Source organism: Pantherophis guttatus, chromosome 17 (genome assembly GCF_059756535.1).
Source record: "Pantherophis guttatus breed Tessera chromosome 17, ASM5975653v1, whole genome shotgun sequence".
NCBI classification, from domain to species: domain Eukaryota; kingdom Metazoa; phylum Chordata; class Lepidosauria; order Squamata; family Colubridae; genus Pantherophis; species Pantherophis guttatus.
The window spans coordinates 9,842,861-9,862,877 of NC_142079.1; the positions used below are offsets into that span (position 1 = coordinate 9,842,861).

Here is a 20,017-nt window from a genome sequence, read left to right on the forward strand (position 1 = left end):
TCTTCCCTGCCAGGGTTTTTCGACCTCCACCCCAAACCAGCCCATCAGAATCCAAAAAGTGAGCTCCGCTGGAGAAACTGAAGGAATTTCCGAAGGGTCACACTTGGAAGCTTTAGTCAGTAACCCATGGACACGCTCGGCTCAGAAACCGCAGAAGCCGACCGGTGGTTCTAACTCGAGAAGGTCCCAATTTGCAAACCCTTCTTTTGATTTCTTGACCGGTTCTCCTGGCTGCGGCCAGCCGGGACTTCCTGAGCACTCCGAAGCTGAGGGCATTCTGTCTCTGGTCCAAAGTCCCCGTCTGGGAGGGAAGGATGCTCCAGACGCTGCCCTCAGATTGAAAAGCAACGCCATCAACTCTTCCAAGCCCAAGGAGGCTTCTGTAGACATGGACGGGCCCAAAGCGGTGTTTGTGATTTCTGAAGAAGGAGATGATCAGCAGCCTTTGGTTTTGGCGGAGCACACAAATCAATGCGTCGATGTTTTGTCCGAGACAAACGCTGTCATCTGTGAAGGAGGGACGGCCGCGAGGAAGGAGCAGATAGTGGACCTATCGCTTGAAGACTTGGAGGAGGCCACCAGAAGCAGGTTGGGCATTGGTCCTTGGGGGGAACCCTCCAGTTCCTACCAAGATCCCTTTCAGGGCGACGGGGATGAAACCTACGCTCCTGGTTCAAAACCAGAGTCGCTGGCTCGTTTCAATTCAACGACTTGTCCGAACGTGCTTTTTTGATCGTCCATGAAGGTCCTTCATGAAACTGGAAGCGGTGAAGATCTTTTGAGATGGAACGGAGCTGTTCTGCATGCAGACGTTCAAGAGACAACCTTTGATCTGCTTAGGGGGCACGGATCCTGCACTCAATGACGCTCGCCCAAAACTTTTATCTTAAGTTGGATGCGATGATTATGGATACTGCTGTGGAGCACAATTTTTGGTCTTGATGCATGAAGACCCACCTGACGTTTTCCTTCTGAAATAAGCTTGTTTTTTTTTTTTTAAACTTGTGTTTGAATTGGGAGGTGTGATCAGATCTAGAGCCTATCAGGTTTTAGGTAAAGGGGGCTGTTCTGGATATAATCCTTAGTAATCAACCAAATTCTGGCTATGATGTGGAAGGGTCAGTGGTGGGATTCAACCAGTGTAACAACCAGTCCGCTGAGCGCACGGTTCACCCAAACCGGTCTGAACCGGTAGAACCCCACCCCTGGGAAGGGTGTAAAGTTCTACTGATGTTTGATTATAGTTCCCCGCCCCCAAAAAAGAGTGACTGTGAACAGAACTGGAATAACTAAAAATACAAGCAACGCTTGTATTGAAAAGGCGATTGGGGGGCGACTTTTTTAGATTAACACATTTTATTCAAAGGATTCACTGGCATTTGTGAATCCTCTCTCTCCCCCCTCTCCCCCCCCAGTGACTACAATGAGAAGATGAGGTAAAGTCGGGTTAATGAAACACCATCACCTACACCAACAGAGTTTGCCATTCGCACAACACATAATGCCCAGTTGGTGTGACCTTGGGATTCAGAGTTTGGGTAGGTTGGCGTGATCGCGGGCGCTCGAGAAAAAAATTCACCGAAGTTGTGAGATTGCCAAAATTGTTATCGTGGCCAAGTAAGAACGCTTCGGTGAATTCTGAAAGCGGGCTAAAGCCTTTTGAGAAGGCGACTTCTTCCAATTAACCTGACTAGGTAGCTCAGTGGCTAAGACGCTGAGCTTGTCGATCAGAAAGGTCGGCAGTTCGGCGGTTCGAATCCCTAGTACAGGTCTTCTGCGTGAGCAGTGGGTTGGACTAGATGACCTCCAAGGTCCCCTTCCAACTCTTATTACTGTTACTATAAGATTTGAAGACCGCAATAGGCTTTGGAGCAGACGATGGTTCTCCCACCACGCCTACCTAGATCGCTCTTTAAAGCAGCTGCATCTTTTCTGGGATCGCACACGATGACAGAATCTGGGGGAAGAGACGCGGTGGGTTTAAAAGTTTGCCATCCTAAAGGCACAATATTTTGTGTTGGCCCTGCTCCACATTATTAAGCCAACACCCTGGCCTTTGTGGTTCAAATTCCTCACTCGAGAAAAGATTTTCAAGGATGGATCTGTCTGTGACACCTTAGTAAATTGCACTTGGAATTACAGTAGTATTAGAGAGTGGGGTGCACGCTGAAGATTTGTGTTGGTTGAGGAGGTTTTTTTTGTTTTTGTTTTAATTTGATTTATATGCTGCCCTTCTCCGGAGACTCAGGGCGGCTTACAATGCGTTAAGCAATAGCCTTCATCCTTTTGTATATTTATACAAAGTCAGCTTATTGCCCCCACAAACTGGGTCCTCATTTCACCTACCTTAGAAAGGATGGAAGGCTGAGTCAACCTTGAGCCTTGGAGAGATTCGAACCAGCAGTAAATTGCAGGCAGCTGTGTTAATAACAGGGTGCATTAAACCACTGTACTACCAAGGCTCTTCAGAGTTTGAACCGGGGGTGGGATTCAGAAATTTTAGCAACCAGTTCTCTGCCCGGTTGCTGGGTGAGTATGGTGAGCATGGCCTACTTGGCCTCCTGCACCACAGGGGACCCAGGGGTGGGTTCTACTTACCTTTACTACTGGTTCGCAACGGGAGCGCGCGTGCTTCTGCGCATATCATCCATTATGACGTCTGGGCGGGTGGGCAGAGCCTCCTGCCTATTTTACTACCGGTTTGCAAGAACCAGACAGAACCAGGAGCAACCCACCAACGGTGGGGGTGGGGGGGTTTCACCTTCTTCAGACTCCGGAGGCTTTCCTCGAGCCTCTGGGAGGGCGAAAACAGCCTCCCCCAGGCTCCGGAGGCCCTCCAGAGGCTGGAAACGAGTCCGTTTCCGGACATCCGGTAGGCCCATTTTTCGCCCTCCCAGATCCTCCGCGTGGGCCCTGCACTTACCTGGCATCCAAAACGAGCTGTGTGGAGACTCCTGGGAGGGGTGGGGTGGGGTGGGGTCGGGCAGGAGGGGTCAGCCAGTCCTTGCAACAACCAGTTTGCCGTACCAGATTATAATTAACATCCGATTTGCCCAAACTGGTCTGAACCGGCCGAATCTCACCCCTGGTTTGAACTGAACGGTAGGTGATGGATAAGATGTTAAGCAAACTTTGTTATGTTTTTTACAGAAGATGCATGATTTATCTGCAAAGTCCGTGACCATTAGCAACTTATAGGTAGTCCTTAATTTACAACAGTTCATTTAGTGACCATTCAAAGTTACAAAGACACTGAAAAAAAAAAGCGACCTACGACCACTTTCCACACATACGACCGTTGCAGCAGCCCCGTTCAAAATTCAGACACTTGGCAACTGACTCACACTTATGACGGTTGGTCACGCGATCCCCCTTTTGCGACCTCCTGATAAACGAAGTCCAAGGGGGGACCAGATTTATCTAACCACCCCGTTAAGTCATTTAACAAGGCAGCGATTCACTTAAGCGTGGCGAGAAAAGCCGTAAAACAGAGCACTTCACAAATTTCTCACTTAGCGACATAAATGTCTGCTGTGGTTGCAAGTTGAGGACTACCTGTAAATGCTTCCTTGTGGCCATTAAAACAGGGCACCGCTGGGTCTTTAATCGGACAACTTTTTAAAGTTTTTAAAAAGCCGGCTGCACCTAACGGCCTGATTGGTATTTTAATGGCCTTGTCCTGGAATGCGATTTTAGCTTTTCAGATTTTATTTAAGGCTGGAATAGAAGGGAATGTTATCCAAATCCTGCATTTGGTTCAGGCAGCTGTTGGAGAAAGTCCTTGAAATATCTGCTGGAAAACAGGTGCCAAGGGAAGGAACGGGAAAAATCCAGCTCTATTCAAATAGAGCAAATTTCTTTTTTTTTTTGTTAGCATTTTTCGGGCGCCGTCTGGGAGCTTTAAAACTGGCTCCTAAATTGCTTAACTCAGATTAATTTCTCATTTTCACCTGCTTTTTTTAAGCTTCCATCTGTGCTAGTTTAGAGTACCGGGCGCCGTTGTGGAAGGGCTTAAGATTTGTGTGTGTGTGTGTGTGTGTTGTGTGCACATTTGCACTTTGAAATGAAGTATTTTCTCACCTATAGGAGCAGTAGATTTGATCGTAGTAATGGGGAAATGCGAGCAGAATTTATAGTGCCTTTAAAGCTGAAAACCTGCTTTCCTATCCGACTTTAATCTGTTCAAGATTGCTAGTTCTGTTTTTTGCTTCAAGCAGGACAATCAAATTGAAGGATTCTCCCTGCCCCTAAACTGCCGTTCCCTGTTGTTTTTGCAAATAATAATAATAATAATCATCAATTTATAAGAAGTTTGTTTGAGTTCTCTCGTCTCTCCAAAAAGCTGGGCGTTGTTTTTTTTCCTATTACATTTTCATACCTTATAGCTACGTGATCAGTGCAGGAGATACGTCTATGTGTAAAAAAACCTAAATAAATACAAAATTCCTAAAATACTTTCCAGCTTTTTATACGTTACTGGTCTGGGTAGAAAGCAAGCTGGTGTGGAGTCTATATTTGTAAAGCTGCTTCAACTTTGTAGCTTGTAGTTCCAAATTTGTGCGTCTGAATTCTAAGTCACATACGTGGCAGGAATTGTCTCACTTGTGTGCAATTTCTCCCACAGGTTACAAGTAGTTTAGCATACCGAATAGAATAACAGAGTTGGAAGGGACCTTGGAGGTCTTCTAGTCCAGCCCCCTGCTGAAGCAGGAGAACCTATACCATTTCAGACAAATGGCTGGTCTGTCTCTTCTTAAAAATCTCCAGTGATGAAGCATCCACAACTTCTGAAGGCAAGCTGTATTCCAGTATTTGAAGGGCTGCCACAAAGAAGAGGGGAGTCAACTAATTTTCCAAAGTATCAGCAGACAGGATAAGAAATAATGGATGGAAACTAATCAAGGAGAGAGGCAATCTTGGATTAAGGAGAAACTTCCTAACAGTGAGAACAATTAACCAGGGGAACAACTCGCCACCAGAAGTTGTGGGCGCTTCATCACTGGAGGTTTTTAAGAAGAAATTGGAGAGCTATTTGTCCAAGGGTCTCCTGCTTGAGCATGTTGCGGTCCGCTAGCAGCCTGCGGAAGTGGCAGCCGAGTCGGACAGTGAGGAGGTTGGGGAGGAACATGGGCCAGTCCTGGAGGCTGAGGAAGGCCCGGAAGAGGGCTCTGTGTCAGAGGCAGAGATGGGGCCAGGGCCATCTGGGAGCGATGTGCAGATTCCGGAGCCTCCAGAGTCGGACAGCAGAGAGGCAGAGAAACAGGAGGAGCCCGTTTCTAGTGCATGCATGCACAGAGTTGCCAGAAGGCAAGAGCAGCTAAAGCAAAAGGGACGACTCGGGAGTAAGGTCTGAAGATGATTGGCCCCTCCCATAAGGCTTAAAAGAGGAGCAAAGGCATGTGGGCCCTTTGCAGGAAAGCAACGTTGTTAATTCTGTTCCCAGTCGGCATCTCTGTTTGATTCTGGACTCCGTGTGGCTTTGCCAAGTAGGTCTTTGGCAGTGTGTCAAGGGAGATAAAGGTGGGTAATTATCCCGAAGGACTTTTTGCAACTAATTGGGACTCAGCTGTGAATGAACGTAATTCACAGCTGTTGCAATAAAAGAGGTTTTTGGGACTACTCGTGTGTTTTGATGATTCAGGAAGCCTAGGTCACAACAGAGCAGGGGGTTAGACTAGAAGACCTCCAAGGTCCCTTCCAACTCTGTTCTGATTGATTGATGGCCATAAATGGAGAACCGGTCATAAGTAACCTTTTCCAGTGCTGTTATAACTTCAAGCAGCTGGATGAATGGATGTAAGTTGAGTATTGCTTGCCTTTTGCAATGCAAAAGATGCTAGTTTCATTCTTGACAAGGATGGAAGATTTTTTTTAAACACCCGGTAGTGCCTACCTCTGATTTACTCTTTTGTAAAAAGGAGGCAACATCTACAGAAATAAATTTTTAGTGTCAACAGACAGATAGGTTGTGGTGAGGGTGGACAGCCAACAATTCCCTCTTTATTAGATAGTCCTCAATTTATAACAACTTGTTTAGTGACCAGTTATAGTGGCACTGAGAAAAGTGACTTATGACCGATTCTCACACTTATGACTGTTGCAGCATCCCCGTGGTTACGGGATCGAAATTCAGATGCTTGGCAACTGACTCGTATTTATGACGGTGGCAGTGTCCCCGGGGGGTCATCACGTGATTCCCTTTGGTGAACTTCTGACAAGCAAAATCCATGGAAAGCCAGACTCACTTCACCATTTTGCCAAGAAAAGTTGTAAAGTGGGGCCAAATTGACTCAAGAACTGTCTCGTTTAGCAATAGAAACTTTGGGCTCAACGGTGGTCATAAGTCGAGGACTACCTGTACTCAGAAGGTGGTCTCCTTATCCACAGAGCAAGCAAGCTCCTTCCCATCGGCTAAGTCTATCAAGCCAATATTTATTTGGGATAGCCCTTTGTTTTTCCATCAATCACGCAGAAACATTTGGATGGAAAATTGGTCTGGAATGCAAATGCCAGCGCTGTTGTGGCCCGCCGGCGGCCAGTGGAGCTGGCAGCAGAGTCGGACAGTGAGGAGGTTGGGGAGGAACATGGCCAGCCCTGGGGGCTGGGGAAAGCTCGGACGAGGGCTCTGCGTCGGAGGCAGAGAGGGAGCTAGACAGCAGCGAGGCAGGGGAACAGCTGGAGCCTGTTCCCAGTGTGCCCATGCGCAGAGCTGCCAGAGGACAAGAACAATTCAGAAAACAGGGTCGACTTGGGAGTAAAGCCACACTTTGAAGATGATTGGCCCCTCCCCTAGGAAACAAAAGAGGAGCGAACGAGGAGGGGTCTTTTGCAGGAAACAATTCGTTCGTTCGTTCATTTCAAGAGTGGAAAGTTCTGTTCGTGACTCTTAGGAGACTCTGTGCCAAGTTTTGCCTTGTACTGCGTTTGGAAACAAGTTACGTGGCAGCTTGCCAAGCGAGATAAGGTTTGTGTGGATAAATATTCCTTTGAAAAGCTGTCTGGACAAGCCTTGCTGACTGTGAATGAAAGGAATTCACAGCCATGTAAATAAAAAAGAGGTTTTGTCGGGATTAAAACTCTGCTTGCTGCTTTTTAAGGCAGCCTAGGTCAAAACCGAGGTGGTGCAATGGTTAGAGTGCAGTACTGCAGCTACTTCAGCTGACTGCTAGTTCAGCAGATCAGCGGATTAAATCTCACCGGCTCAAGGTTGACTCAGCCTTCCATCTTTCCGAGGTGGGTAAAATGAGGACCCAGATTGTTAGGGGGCAATATGCTATTTAGTATACTGTCTTTGGTGTGAGTCGCCCAGAGTCCTCAGAGAGTGGGCGGCATAGAAATATGACTAATAAATAAATAAATTAAATAAAATAAAAACAAGCACCATCTTTAAGCTCTCCCCAATAAACCCAACCTTGGCCTGCATGCCAGCCTGAGCCAACATCCGAAGACAAGCAAAGCAAAAAAGTCCAACATTGTGCATTTTAATATTTTCCAAAGATAAATCATGAACCCCAAAGCCCAACAGTTATCGGAATTCTTTTCTCCCCCCCACTCTTTTCCAAGCCACCAGCTTGCGTACAAAGGAAACAAAAGCGGAAAACATTTCTTCTTAGAGCAGATAACAAAACTTTCCAACCGCCCATCCTAAGCGTGGAGTGAACCACGCTAAATCCCCTGGAAGACACTTGTATGATTGGAATGAAGGAGGAAGGGGTAAATTTTGCTGGGGAGAGGGGGAGGGGAAAGATAAATTGCTGTTTTTAATTCTTCTATTTACATTTTGGCTGGCGACGGACAGCCATGGCAGTCAACGTCGACTGAGAGAAGAGAACCAAATTCTCTTTTTTTTTTCCACGTTTGGAAGGGGAGAAGTCACCTGGGGAGAAGTCACCTCACCTGGGCTAGCCAGAAGCTAACCTAGGAGAAACTGACATGGCTCTGGGTGTGGTTTTGCAGTCCCCTTCGCTTCTCCATTCCCTGAGACGGGAAAAACGCACCCGTTGCAACAACGAACAGTCCCATGCAAGCTTTGATGGCTGCAAGGTCCGTCGTCTTTATAATTTTCCTGCCGTCGGCGTGGAAGTCTCACAGCGTGTCTTAGCAGTCCACTTAACGTGGTCTGTGAACACAAGGAGCCACGGCGCCTGAAGCCTTTATGTGGCTTTTTTACTGAAACAGGCTTGGGATTAGACGCCATCGGCATATGGCAGGGGTCTCCAAACCTGGCAACTTGTTGACTTCAACTCCCAGAATTCCCCAGCATGGGGGAAGTCGAAGTCCACAAGTTTCGAATTTTGGAGATCCCCGCTGTACAGGATAATCTTGGAAGCTCTATTTTTTTTATTAAAAAAAAGGGGAGCGAAAGAAGTCTGCAGATAGAAAATGAACCAATCCTTATCAACCATCTTTAACATAAAGGGCATTAAATCCTGGAGGGTCCTGTAGCTTTCTCTTTGGACCACTCCCCATCTTAGCTCTACCAAGACCCAGCTCTGAAAGATTTACTATTTCAGTGCATAAAAATATAATGTGGCTAAAGGTTTAATAATTGTGCCCAGCACATTATTCTGTTAAATCCCCTTGAGTCTGAGAGAAGAGGGGGAAAAAAAAGCCCATAATTTTAGCGGATTGGAATGTGGCCACTATTACTATCAAAGTTGCGTTTCTCCTGCAACTTTTAAGATGGGTGGGCTTCAACTCCCAGATTCTAGGAGTTGAAGTCCACCCATCTTAAAGTTGCCACGGTTGAGAAACACAGCTATAAAAGGAAGACAAGATCCTGGCAAATGTTTTAAACAAATGGGAAGACTATACAAAAACGGGGTTCAAGGTAGCCTCCCCCAATCAGACGCCTTCTGTAAGTTTTTGAGATTGCAACTTGCAAATCGATTAGCTGTCCCTACCTTGGTTCAACTATCTCAGGGATTCTGGTAGGTGGAATTCCAACACGTCTGAAGGGTGCCAGGTTGGGGGGGGAAAATCCATTTTGAATACCGTTATGGCTGAATTTAAGCAACATTGGGGAGTTGTAAGAAGAAGGGGAAAAGACTCGGCTATCTTTATCCCGTCTTCCCAAGGGCTACGTTGGGCTCTTGTCTTAAAATGTGCCCAATGGTGGAAGCAACGAAACTGTGTGCCAGCACTAAATTATTTCAAAAGCAATTTTGGTTATGCAAGTTATCTGTTATTTGTAGTTGGTCTTGTTGATAGTCAAAAGGAAGACAGCTTAAAAAATTAATTAAGTTAGGAGAGAGGTCGCTCTGACATTATTTTAAAAAAATGTATATGGGTATATGCAGAGACACACTTCTCTGTCTACCATCCTCCGAAATTAATGGCGCTGCTCCATTTTTAGGGACACAAGAAAAGTTCAGGAATAATAGCCCTTGGGAGTTCGGGATAAAAGCTGGAAATATTAATGTCCTACATTCAGCAACAGTATTGAAAAAAAAACTTCAGTGTCAGTTGGATTATGCCAAATTCGTGAAGACTTCTTTATCCTCAGGGGATTTTTTAAAAAAGAAGAGTTTCTAGTGGAATTTGACCAGTAAAAGGCGGAAAAAATGCATAGTTGTTTTGAAACATAACTCTCAACTGCTAAGAACAGGAATTCCTGGGTGGGTGAATGGGTGGGGGAAACATTCTCGTGGAGCCCAAAGAAAGATGGAGGAGGTGAAATTCAGTTTAAGAAAGCACCAGTCTGAATCCTAGAATTGAGCATGGGGAAAAGAAAACGACAGGATCTAAGGAAGGAAGATAAAAAAAAAGACCAAATAGAAAGAAAAAAAGAAAAGAGGACAAAACAATTGGATCTCTCCTATCAAAGGAGGCTACGTCAACTGCACCATCTGGACAGCAGCATTTAAGATATACGTGTGGAGTGTGTCAAGAAAGCACTAAACGCTAAGATGGCGTTTGTCAACCTTGGCTGTTTTTAAGACAGGTGGACTTCCAACTCCCAGAGTTCCTCAGCCAACATGGATGGCTGGGGAAGTCTGGGAGTTGAAGTCCTCGTGCCAACGTGAGAAATACGGCCTTAAGCGGTCAGTGCTTAAGTGTTGGGACAGACCTTGGTCAATCCAGCTGTGATCTTTGACCGAGGAGCCAAGAAGTCTAGGCCATCAATTCCGGCGAGATGTTGCAAGTTGGTCCATGAAATTGACAAAAGACGCACGGCACTGCCCACCACCAAGGAACCAAGAACGTGCTTCTCTCTTGTGGTACTTCGCTCTAACGTTGCCTTCTCAAGCAAGACCTTGCTTCATTCCAACAATCAACGTTCACCGAGAAGGGTTCCAATGTCTACCACTCAGCCTCGTTCGTCGAGTCCTTAAATTCCTACCGCAGCTCAAAAAACAGGGGCAGCCGCACCCTTCTGGACTTCAAAACAAAACCAATTTCTTTTTAGGAAAAAAGCCAAGGAGAACGCAGGGTTGGCAGAAAAAAAGAAAAACCCGACAAAATAATAATCGTTAAGGAAAGGGAAAAAAAGAGCACGCTAGCACATCAGAGGATCTGATGTGTAAAAAGTTGCCGATTCTTCCCCCCCCCCTTTTTTTTTTGTGGGAACAACTAGGCCAAAAAAACTGTAGAGTTGGCGTTTCTGGGTTTAATTTTCCCATCCTCTACAAGCACGGAGACCAGTGAAACGCCCCCGGGAATCCTCAGTTTTTGAAACGCGTTTGTTCGCAGATGTGATTGAACTTCCTGAAATTAAACAACCCAAGAAGAGAAAAGTTAGTATTTTTTCTTTCTTTCTTTCTTTCTTTTTTTGGGGGGAGGGAATGTCACATGAAAGAGATTTTCAAACAAAGGAGAAGCAGCTTGACTTCCTAATTAATACCCTCGGGGATGGGGGGGCTCCAAATATTTGGCACCTCTTTTAATTCGTTTCTCCAATTCTAAACCCATTCTGAGCTCGGAATATTTCTGCTAAGACCCGAACAGCTGAAAATGCTTTGCATTGCACCTACTAGCCGTTCTGAGCTTAATAGCTAAAGCCTGCAAAATGAAACAGCCAGGACAGTTTGCCAAGAACTGCCAAGAAATTGGATGGCTAAATGATAGAGAGGGGGAGGGGATAGAGATAGATCGACCGATCAATCAATCGATAGAATATACGATAGGAGAGAGATAGGAGAGAGAGCGAGAGAGAAAGAGCGAGAGATAATAGATCAACAGTGAAATCCGGCTGGATCTATCCGGCTTGCGCGAGCCGGTAGGGCCGGTGACGGGAGGCTCCGCCCACCCGCCAGGATGTCATTACGTCCTCTTTTTGACCCTCTGCGCAGGCGCAGAAGAGGCGTGCACGCTCACATTTCCGAACCGGTAGCGAAGGTAAGTGCATTTCACCGCTGTGATAGATGGTAAGAGAGATGATATATAGATTGATGATAGTTAGAGATGGATATAGATAATGATAGAATAGAGAGAGATGATAGAGAAGGATAGATGATATGATAGATATAGATAGAGGTGAAATGCTACCGGTTTGGGCCGGTTCTCCCGAACCGATAGTAAAAAAATATATTAAAAAAGTTCTAATGATCAGCTGAGCGACACGCGATCGTCAGAACTTTTTTTTTTTTTTTTTTTACTTTTTAAGCATTTTTTTAGTACCGGTTCTCTGGAAACGGTAGTTAAAAATGCTTTAAAAAGTTTTTTAAAAAAAGTTCTGAATATCGCGCATCGCTCAGCTGATCGTCGGAACTTTTTTTTTTTTTTTTTACTTTTTAAAGCATTTTTTTACTACTGGTTTGGGCGAATACCGTGTTTCCCCGAAAATAAGACCCTGTCTTATATATTTTTTTTCAACTCTGAAATAAGCGTTTGGCCTTATTGCCATGCGCTCAAAAGCCCGATTGGGCTTATTATCAGGGAATGCCTTATTTTGGGGAAGGGAAACAGGGTAGGTAGTAAAAAAAAATGCTTTTAAAAAGTTTTAAAAAGGCTCAGACGATTGCGTGGTACAGCTGTGATCGTCCGAGCCTTTTAAAAACTTTTTAAAAGCATTTTTTTTACTACCTATTCGCCCGAACTGGTAGTAAAAAATGCTTTTAAAAAGTTAAAATAAAGGTTCCCAAGATCGCGCGCCACAGCTGATTCCACCCCCCACCCCCCCAGTTCTACTTACCTTCCCAAGCCTCCTCTTGGCGCGTACAATGCACGTTTGGTGCAAACTGTGCACGCACAAGCACAGCTTCACTCCATGCCCATCAAATTTAATACACTGATTTGAGCTGGATAAAACAGATGAGCCACAGAGTTCTCTTCGCTCCAGAAGAGAAAAAAATCTCTCTCTTTTTGTGTCTGCTACCTACAACCTGTTGTGCAAACGCTGAGCTTGCAAAGGGGCTCACTCACATAGCATGGTGGGCTTTCACCTGAGTGCGACAGTTGCGACCCCAGTAACAGTCGGGACGGGATGTGACAGCGGCTGCAAGACAAAACCCACGCAGAGAGTTCATGCATGGCCGAGGCTGCTCAAAACTCAGGGGGGAATTTGATCTTTGGTGGACTTAATGCGGAAGATTCTTGAAAAGGGGTATCAAAACCGAAACCAGAGACTTTTCCTATAGGACTACTGGACGAGGAACTTGGGGTGGGGAAAAAAAAAACACCGTTATCTGGAACCTTGATAGTACAGTGGTTTAGCGCACCCTGTAATTAACACAGCTGCCTGCAATTACTGCAGGTTCGAATCTTACCAGGCTCAAGGTTGACTCAGCCTTCCATCCTTTCTAAGGTAGGTTAAATGAGGACCCAGTTTGTGGGGGCAATAAGATGACTTTGTATAAATATACAAAAGGATGAAGGCTATTGCTTAACGCACTGTAAGCCGCCCTGAGTCTCCCGAGAAGGGCGGCATATAAATCAAATTAAAAAACAAAAAAAAAACAAAAAACAAAAAAAACCCACCTTGTTATGCTATATGTTGACCGCAGCGAGAATTCTGCGCGTGCAAAAATGGAAAGCTGCAGTACAGCTAGTCCTCGGTTTGCGACCATGGGTTTCGCAAACGTTCCAAGTTAAATCTTTGAAAAGGCTAAAGATTAAATCGCTATCCGGAAGCCCCTCCATGTGGAGATGGGTGGTTAGGAATTTTTGATATACGAATACAATTATAAAACGGCATTGGGAAAAAAAGGGACTTACAAAAAAAGGGTTCTTGCATTTGTGACCGTCATGGCATCCGCCTCAATCAGAAGAGAGCTGGACGGGACCTTGGAGGTCTTCTAGTCCAACCCCCTGCCCAGGCAGGAAACCCTACACCACTCCAGACAAATGGTTATCCAACATCTTCTTAAAGACTTCCAATGTTGGAGCACCCACAACTTCTGGTGGCAAGCTGTTCCACTGGTTAATTGTCCTCACTGTCAGGAATTTTCTCCTTAATTCCAGGTTGCTTCTCTCCTTGATTAGTTTCCATCCATTGTTTCTTGTCCTGCTCTCTGGTGCTTTGGAGAATAATTTGATCCCCCTCTTCTTTGTGGCAGCCCCTCAAATATTGGAATTCTATATCCTGTCATCCCTAATTTCTCTTTTCTCTAAACTAGCCAGACCCAATTCCTGCAACCGTCCTTCATATGTTTTAGCCTCCAGGCCTTTAATCATCTTAGTTGCTCTTCGCACTTTTTCCAAAGTCTCAACGTATTTTTTTTTTTTTTTTGTAATGTGGTGACCAAACCTGGATGCAGTATTACAGGTGTGGCCTTACTAATTCAAGGTAAAGGTAAAGGTTCCCCTCGCACATACTGTATGTGCTAATCGTTCTATTTGCTTTTGTATTTTTTTTGGGGGGGAAGGTATTTGTATATCATAAACCAATAAAAGTGGTTAAAAAAGAAAGACTCCCTTGCTCTCTGCAAGGCCCTCTCTTGTTCTCCTGGTTACCTGGCAAATCCGCAGCAGGAATAATCTGCCTGTACTGGTAAGCGAGTTCTCGGAAAGTCCGTAGGCCGCAAAAATAACAGAGCACCGTTTCTCCCGTGATTCGGTAATCTGAAAGAGAAAATTGGGGGGAGGAGCGGGGGTGTCCCCGGGTTATGAAGAGAATATTCTTTGGAAGAATAAACCTCTCGGAAGAAAATTCAGTAGGTGGTTAATCTCCCTCTGGGGAGCTGGGGCTTAGGAGGTGCCCTTGTGAGCTTGCAAGTATTTGAATACAGGATGACAGAGTTAGAAGGGACCTTGGAGGCCTTCTAGTCCAACCCCCTGCTCAACCAGAAGACCTTATACCAATTCAGATAATGGTTGTCCAATCTCTTCTTAAAAACCTCCAGTGCTCACAACTTCTGAATGCAAGCCTTCCAACCGATTGTTCTAACCGTCAGTAAATTTCTCCTTAATTCTAGGTTGCTTCTCTCCTTGATTAGTTTCCATCCATTGTTGCTTCTTTTCCTGCCTTCAGGTGCTTTGGAGAAGAGCTTGACTCCCTCTTCTTTGGGGCAGCCCCTGAGATATTGCAACACTGCCATCATGTCACCCCTAGTCCTCCTTTTCACTAGACTAGATACCCAACTCCTGAAACCGTTCTTCACATTTTAGCCTCCAGTCCCCTAATCATCTTTGTTGCTCTTCTCTGCATTCTTTCTAGAGCTGTGATGGCACAGCCCTCTCTGTGCGCATGCGTGCCATCGGTAGCTATTCTTCTGATTTCTGACATGCGCATGAGCGCCAGCCAGCTGATGTTTGTGGGTGCCAGAGTCCCAGAAACTCAAAAACCAGCTGGCTGGCACGAAACCCAAAGACCAGGTGGTTGGAGGGCACATATGCTGGTATTCGAGTTTCCAGGGCTCCAGCACATGTGTGCCACACACATGTTCCGGTTTGGGCACTCAGTGCCAAAAAGATTCACCATCACTGTTCTAGAGCTTCGATATCTTTTCTATATCGTGGCGACCAAAACTGGATGCAATATTCCAAGTGCGGCCTTATGCTATAGAGCACTGCACACCAGAACAACTAGACACAAGAATAGTTTTTTCCCAAATGCCATCACTCTGCTAAACAAATAATTCCCTCAACACTGTCAAACTATTCACTAAGTCTGCACTACTATTACTATTAATCTTCTCATCGTTCCCATCACCCATCTCCTCCCACTTATGACTGTATAACTGTAACCTTGTTGCTGGTATCCATAAGATTTATATTGACAATTTCCTAATATGATTTGATTGCTTATTTGTCCCCTACGACTATCATTAAGTGTTGTACCTTATGATTCTTGACGAATGTATCTTTTCTCTTATGTACACTTGAGAGCATATGCACCAAAGACAAATTCCTTTTGTGTCCAATCACACTTGGCCAATAAAGAATTCAATTCAATTCAATTCAGTCAAGTCAAGTCAAGTCAAGTCAAGTCTAGTCAAGTCTAGACTAGTCTAGTCTAGTCTAGTCTAGACTAGTCTATTCTATTCTTCCATCCCATCCCATCCCATCCCATCCCATCCCACCCCAATTCCTATTCTTATTCTTATTCCAAGTGGCATTTATGCTTGGACTAAAGAAGAAGCAGAATCCAGAAAAAAATGTCTCAGGAATATGTGGCCGGAGGGCTAAATCAAGATTTACCTGGTAAAATAAAAGTTCCTTTTTGAAGAGCTAGGAGGCTTTCATTCAGCATGTCTTTCCATGTCAATCCCCTCGATTGCAAGTAATCCTAGAAAGAGACAGACAGGTTAAAATGAAAAACCTTCAGAAGAAGTTCAAGCGGAGATTTGAAACACCTTGGGAAAGCGCGAGAAATGAAAGAGACAGTCTTTAAAAACACAGAGTGGACTTCAGACGTTCTTACAAAATGCTATCTCAAAAAAAACACCCCCCCCCAAATAATATCAGAATATTCATGAACCGGAATAGAATGGTAACAAGGTCAGCCAATGAATAGGCATAGCAACTAAGTCAGCCAATGAGGGCTGTTTGGAAACTGAGAGAGGGAGGATTCTGGGCGTGGCTCTGTAGCTCTGTGCGCTGTGCTGAGAACTGAAACTGAAACTCGTCTGTCTGCTCTACTCTGCTGGTGTTTTGCTTGTAACTACCACCACGTTGAAAAATCTGCCATTGGTATTGTACATTTATTCATGTGTTATAGTGTCTATAAAGGGAAGTTAATGAAACCTGCTGAATCAGTTATCTGTGTGTGCTTTCTGGATGCGATTTCTGCAACAAACTCCTGACAAATAACCCCCTGGAACTTTTGCAAACTGTCCATACCTTTAGAATATCTGATTCATAGTTATTGCCGTTAAGAACGCCGTCTAAACACTTGTCACCAAGATTGAGCTCTGTTTAAAAAAAAAGAAAAGAAAAGAAAGAACATTCTTAGTGCCCTGAAGAGGCTGCAAAATATTTACTGAATTAGGCAGGAGCTCTTAGAATTGAGCTGCGGTTTCCCAAAGCAGATGCTAGATCAGTGATGCCTAACCTTTTTGCCATCGCGTGCCAAAAGCAGGCGGGTCGCAGGGGGGGGTCGCGTGCGCGCATGCCCACACCCATAATTCTATGCGCCCTGTCCCCTGTGCATGCGATCCCCCACACGCTCCTCCCGCTTTTGGCATGCAATAGCCCAGTGGGCCCAGTAGGCGTGTTTTTTGCTCCAGCCTCCAGAGGGCCTTGGGGGGAAGGGAGGCTGTTTTCACCCTCCCCAGGCTCCTAGAAAGGCTCTGGAGCCTGGGGAGAGCAAAAAATGGGCCTTCCCCACCAACCCCTCAGGCTCTCCGGAGGCAGGAAACAGCCTGTTTCCTTACTTCTGGCAGGTCCAGAAGGCCTGAAAATCAGCTGCCCACCGATGCCCACCGATATGTGCCCACCGATATGGCTCCGAGTGCCACCTGTGGCACACGTACCATAGGTTCACCATCACGGTCCTAGATTAAGGAGCAGGGATTCTATTTATTTCATTTACCTAGCTTTATTTAAGGAAAAGGCTTACTCGTGGAAGCCAACTGCCTCTTGCAGAAGGCAGGCTGGAGCCCGAGGAGCGGAAGAATATTATCAGAAGCGCCAATAAATTACAACAGGGTTTGGTTTTTGCAAAAGGAAAGAGAGGACGATTGCAAACAAGATCATACCGCAGAATGGGGCTAAACAGCCCAAGCAGGACACACGGACACATCCCCAGTACAGATGGCAGAAGGACTGCAGACAAATGGTACCTGGGAAGACGGAAAGGAAAAAAAGTATATAGATATGCCACTGGCTCATTTTTTTCCCCCCAAAGAAATAACAGCGGACTGAAAAAAAAAAAAACCCTTCAGTCATCAACATTTTTAGGTGGGGCTAGAACTCCCAGTCTCCTGGTGATTGGCCCAAAGTCACCCAGCTGCAAGGGGGGGGGCTGCTGTGGGTTCGGGAGGACCTCTAGCTAAGATTCTGTGCAATTCGGAGAACCCCCAAATCCCACTCCTGGCTGGCCTTGCCCCCCCCCGCCCTGGAGTCCCCACGTGGCCCGTTTTGGATGCCAGGTAAGTGCAGGGCCCGAGGGGAGGCGAGGGGAGGGCAAAAAACAGGCCTATTGGAAGTTCAGGAAGGCTGGAAATGGGCCTGTTTCTGGCCTCCGGAGGGCCTCTGGAGCCTGGGGAGGCCATTTCCACTCTCCCGGAGGCTCAACAAAAGCCTCCGGAGCCCGGGGAGGGCAAAAACGATGGTGCAGGATGCCAACTAGGCCATGCCCACCATGGCCATGCCCACCCAGCAACCGGGCAGGGAACCCCTTGCTAAAGTTTTTGAAGCCCACCCCTACCCAGCTGGCTTTTATTATCGCTAAGCCGGGGCTAGAATTCACCATCCCTGATTTTCTAGCTTGGTGCCTTAACCACTAGACCCAACTGAAGATCTGACCACAGATGGAAGAAGAAGCAGAAGGCTTCTACGAAGTTGGGATGACCAGCCATGATGATGTTCAAGACATCTGTTTCTCCTTCAAGTCCATCTGTGGTCAGGCTGAAAGGCCCACGTGTTCCCCAGGGAAGTTCTCTTGCTTACACTGCTGTGGGGCGACGTCCTGGTTCTGTTCCCGGTCTGCTCTACGGTCTGGCATGGGCTGGAAACAGCAAGTGCAGAAGATGTGGCTTCCTTGAGCTGGACAGACATATTCCTGGACTGCTGTGGGAGGAGAAATGACCACCAACATGTCAGGGTAATGAAATTAGCCAATGAAAGGCTAATGCAAGTGTAAAGCTGATGAAATGTAAGGCTGATGCAATGAGAATAAATCAGCAATGGTATAGCCAGCTTAAGACTCTGAAGGGGTCCACAAAAGTTTTTACCACTTTAAGAGGTGTTTATAAATTTCAGCCAGGAGAGGGCATATTCTCTCTCCTTGTGTCCAGTATTTGTTGCCGAGTTCTCCGTGTAGAGTTAAGAAGAAGATTGATTGCTTGTCAGGTATTTGCCAACCATGTATATTTCTGTATGTCTTGTATATAAACCACTGTTAAATGTCTTAGTCTCTGTGTGCTGTGTTTTGCTCCTGGGTTGTCTCCTAATAGTAGTCACGCGGCAAACGCTCTGACACAACAGGTTGTGCAAAACAGTTTCAGATCCACCCACCGATAAAACATTTAACATCACATAGATTAAAAGAGTTGGAAGGGACCTTGTCAGTCATCTAGTCCACAGGTGTCAAACTCAGTTTCATGGAGGGCTGCATCAGGGCTGTGGTTGACCTTGGGGGTGGGGCGGTCGGGCGAGGCTGACTGGGTAGGTGTGGCCAACTGGGTGCGCATGGCCAACTTGACGCCACTCCCCAAACTGCTGGATGTTTCCTCTTCGCACTGGGTAAAGGTAAAGGTACCCGGCGCACATATATGCTAGTCGTTCCCGACTCTAGGGGGCGGTGCTCATCTCCGTTTCAAAGCCGAAGAGCCAGCGCTGTCTGAAGACGTCTCTGTGATCATGTGGCTAGTCGTTCCCGACTCTAGGGGGCGGTGCTCATCTCCGTTTCAAAGCCGAAGAGCCAGCGCTGTCCGAAGACGTCTCCGTGGTCATGTGGCCGGCATGACTCAACGCCAAAGGCGCATGGAATGCTGTTCCCTTCCCACCAAAGGTGGTCTCTATTTTTCTACTTGCATTTTTTACCTGCTTTCGAACGGCTAGGTTGGCAGAAGCTGGGACAAGTCACGGGAGCTCACCCCTTTACGCGGCACTAGGGATTCGAACCGCTGAACTGCCGACTTTTCGATTGACAAGCTCAGCGTCTTAACCACTGAGTCCCTTGCTTGCACTGGGTAGACCGGGCCGACACTACGTTGGCCTGATCTTTCCTCTTTGCATTGGTAGAGCAGGATGGCCCCGCGGGATGGATCTGACCACTTCGTGGGCTGCATCTGGCCCACGGGTCTTGTGTTTGACACCCCTGATCTAGTCCAACACCCCGCCTGAGTGGGAAACCCTACACCATCCCCGACAAATGGCAGTCCAATCTCCCCTTGAAAACCTCCAGTGATGAAGCTCCCATGTGAGCCTTGGTGGCGCAGCAGACTAAAGTGCTGTTAAGTAGCACCAGTTGCCTGCAATTACTGCAAGTTCAAATCTCACCAGGCTCAAGGTTGACTCAGCCTTCCATCCTTTCGAGGTAGGTAAAATGAGGACCCGGACTGTGTGGGCAAAACCTGACTTTGTATAAAAAAAAGAACACCGCTTAGGGGGGGCCGAAAGCCCTACTAAGCAGGTATATACAAAAGTATGAAGGCTATTGCTTAACGCATTGTAAGCCGCCCTGAGTCTCCGGAGAAGGGCGGCATATAAATCGAACCAATAAATAAATAAATGATGAAGCCTCCAGTGATGAAGCTCCCAGTTGCCTCCCAGTTGCAGAAAGCGCATTTCCGTTCTCCACTTCCAATGACTATTTCCAAGAAGGATTGTGGGCATCATTGGAGCACACAAATGTTCCAAGACCAGCAATATCAGAAATACTGAGCAGAGGCAGAATAAACAGCACAGGGCCAACCAACCCACATCTCACTTGGGGCACGCAGTAGAAAAACCAGGATTTTTTTCAGGGAAG

At 46.3% G+C, this 20,017-nt stretch overlaps 2 protein-coding genes across 6 annotated transcripts in view; one reads left to right on the forward strand and one right to left on the reverse strand.

Moving 5' to 3' along the window:
• LOC117676387 (uncharacterized) overlaps nt 1-4,454 on the forward strand; it is a 28,721-nt gene extending 24,267 nt beyond the window's left edge. The window contains exon 7 of the mRNA XM_034435829.3: nt 14-4,454. Within this exon, the coding sequence (XP_034291720.2) occupies nt 14-733 (720 nt within the window). The 3' untranslated portion in view covers nt 734-4,454. The remainder of the gene's footprint in view (nt 1-13) is intronic.
• A 3,011-nt stretch (nt 4,455-7,465) lies between these two features.
• The window catches only part of CHFR (checkpoint with forkhead and ring finger domains), a 30,863-nt gene continuing 18,311 nt past the window's right edge, over nt 7,466-20,017 (reverse strand). For 3 of the 5 annotated variants that reach the window (XM_087880261.1, XM_034435833.3, XM_034435830.3), the window contains 7 exons: nt 17,992-18,111; nt 17,079-17,162; nt 16,222-16,292; nt 15,580-15,667; nt 13,894-14,001; nt 12,364-12,436; nt 7,466-10,707 (listed from right to left, as the gene is read on the reverse strand). In XM_087880261.1, coding sequence (XP_087736387.1) covers nt 10,665-10,707; nt 12,364-12,436; nt 13,894-14,001; nt 15,580-15,667; nt 16,222-16,292; nt 17,079-17,162; nt 17,992-18,111 — 587 coding nt within the window. In that variant the 3' untranslated portion in view covers nt 7,466-10,664. The remainder of the gene's footprint in view (nt 10,708-12,363; nt 12,437-13,893; nt 14,002-15,579; nt 15,668-16,221; nt 16,293-17,078; nt 17,163-17,991; nt 18,112-20,017) is intronic. The other 2 variants (XM_087880262.1, XM_034435832.3) reach the window with 1 other exon arrangement.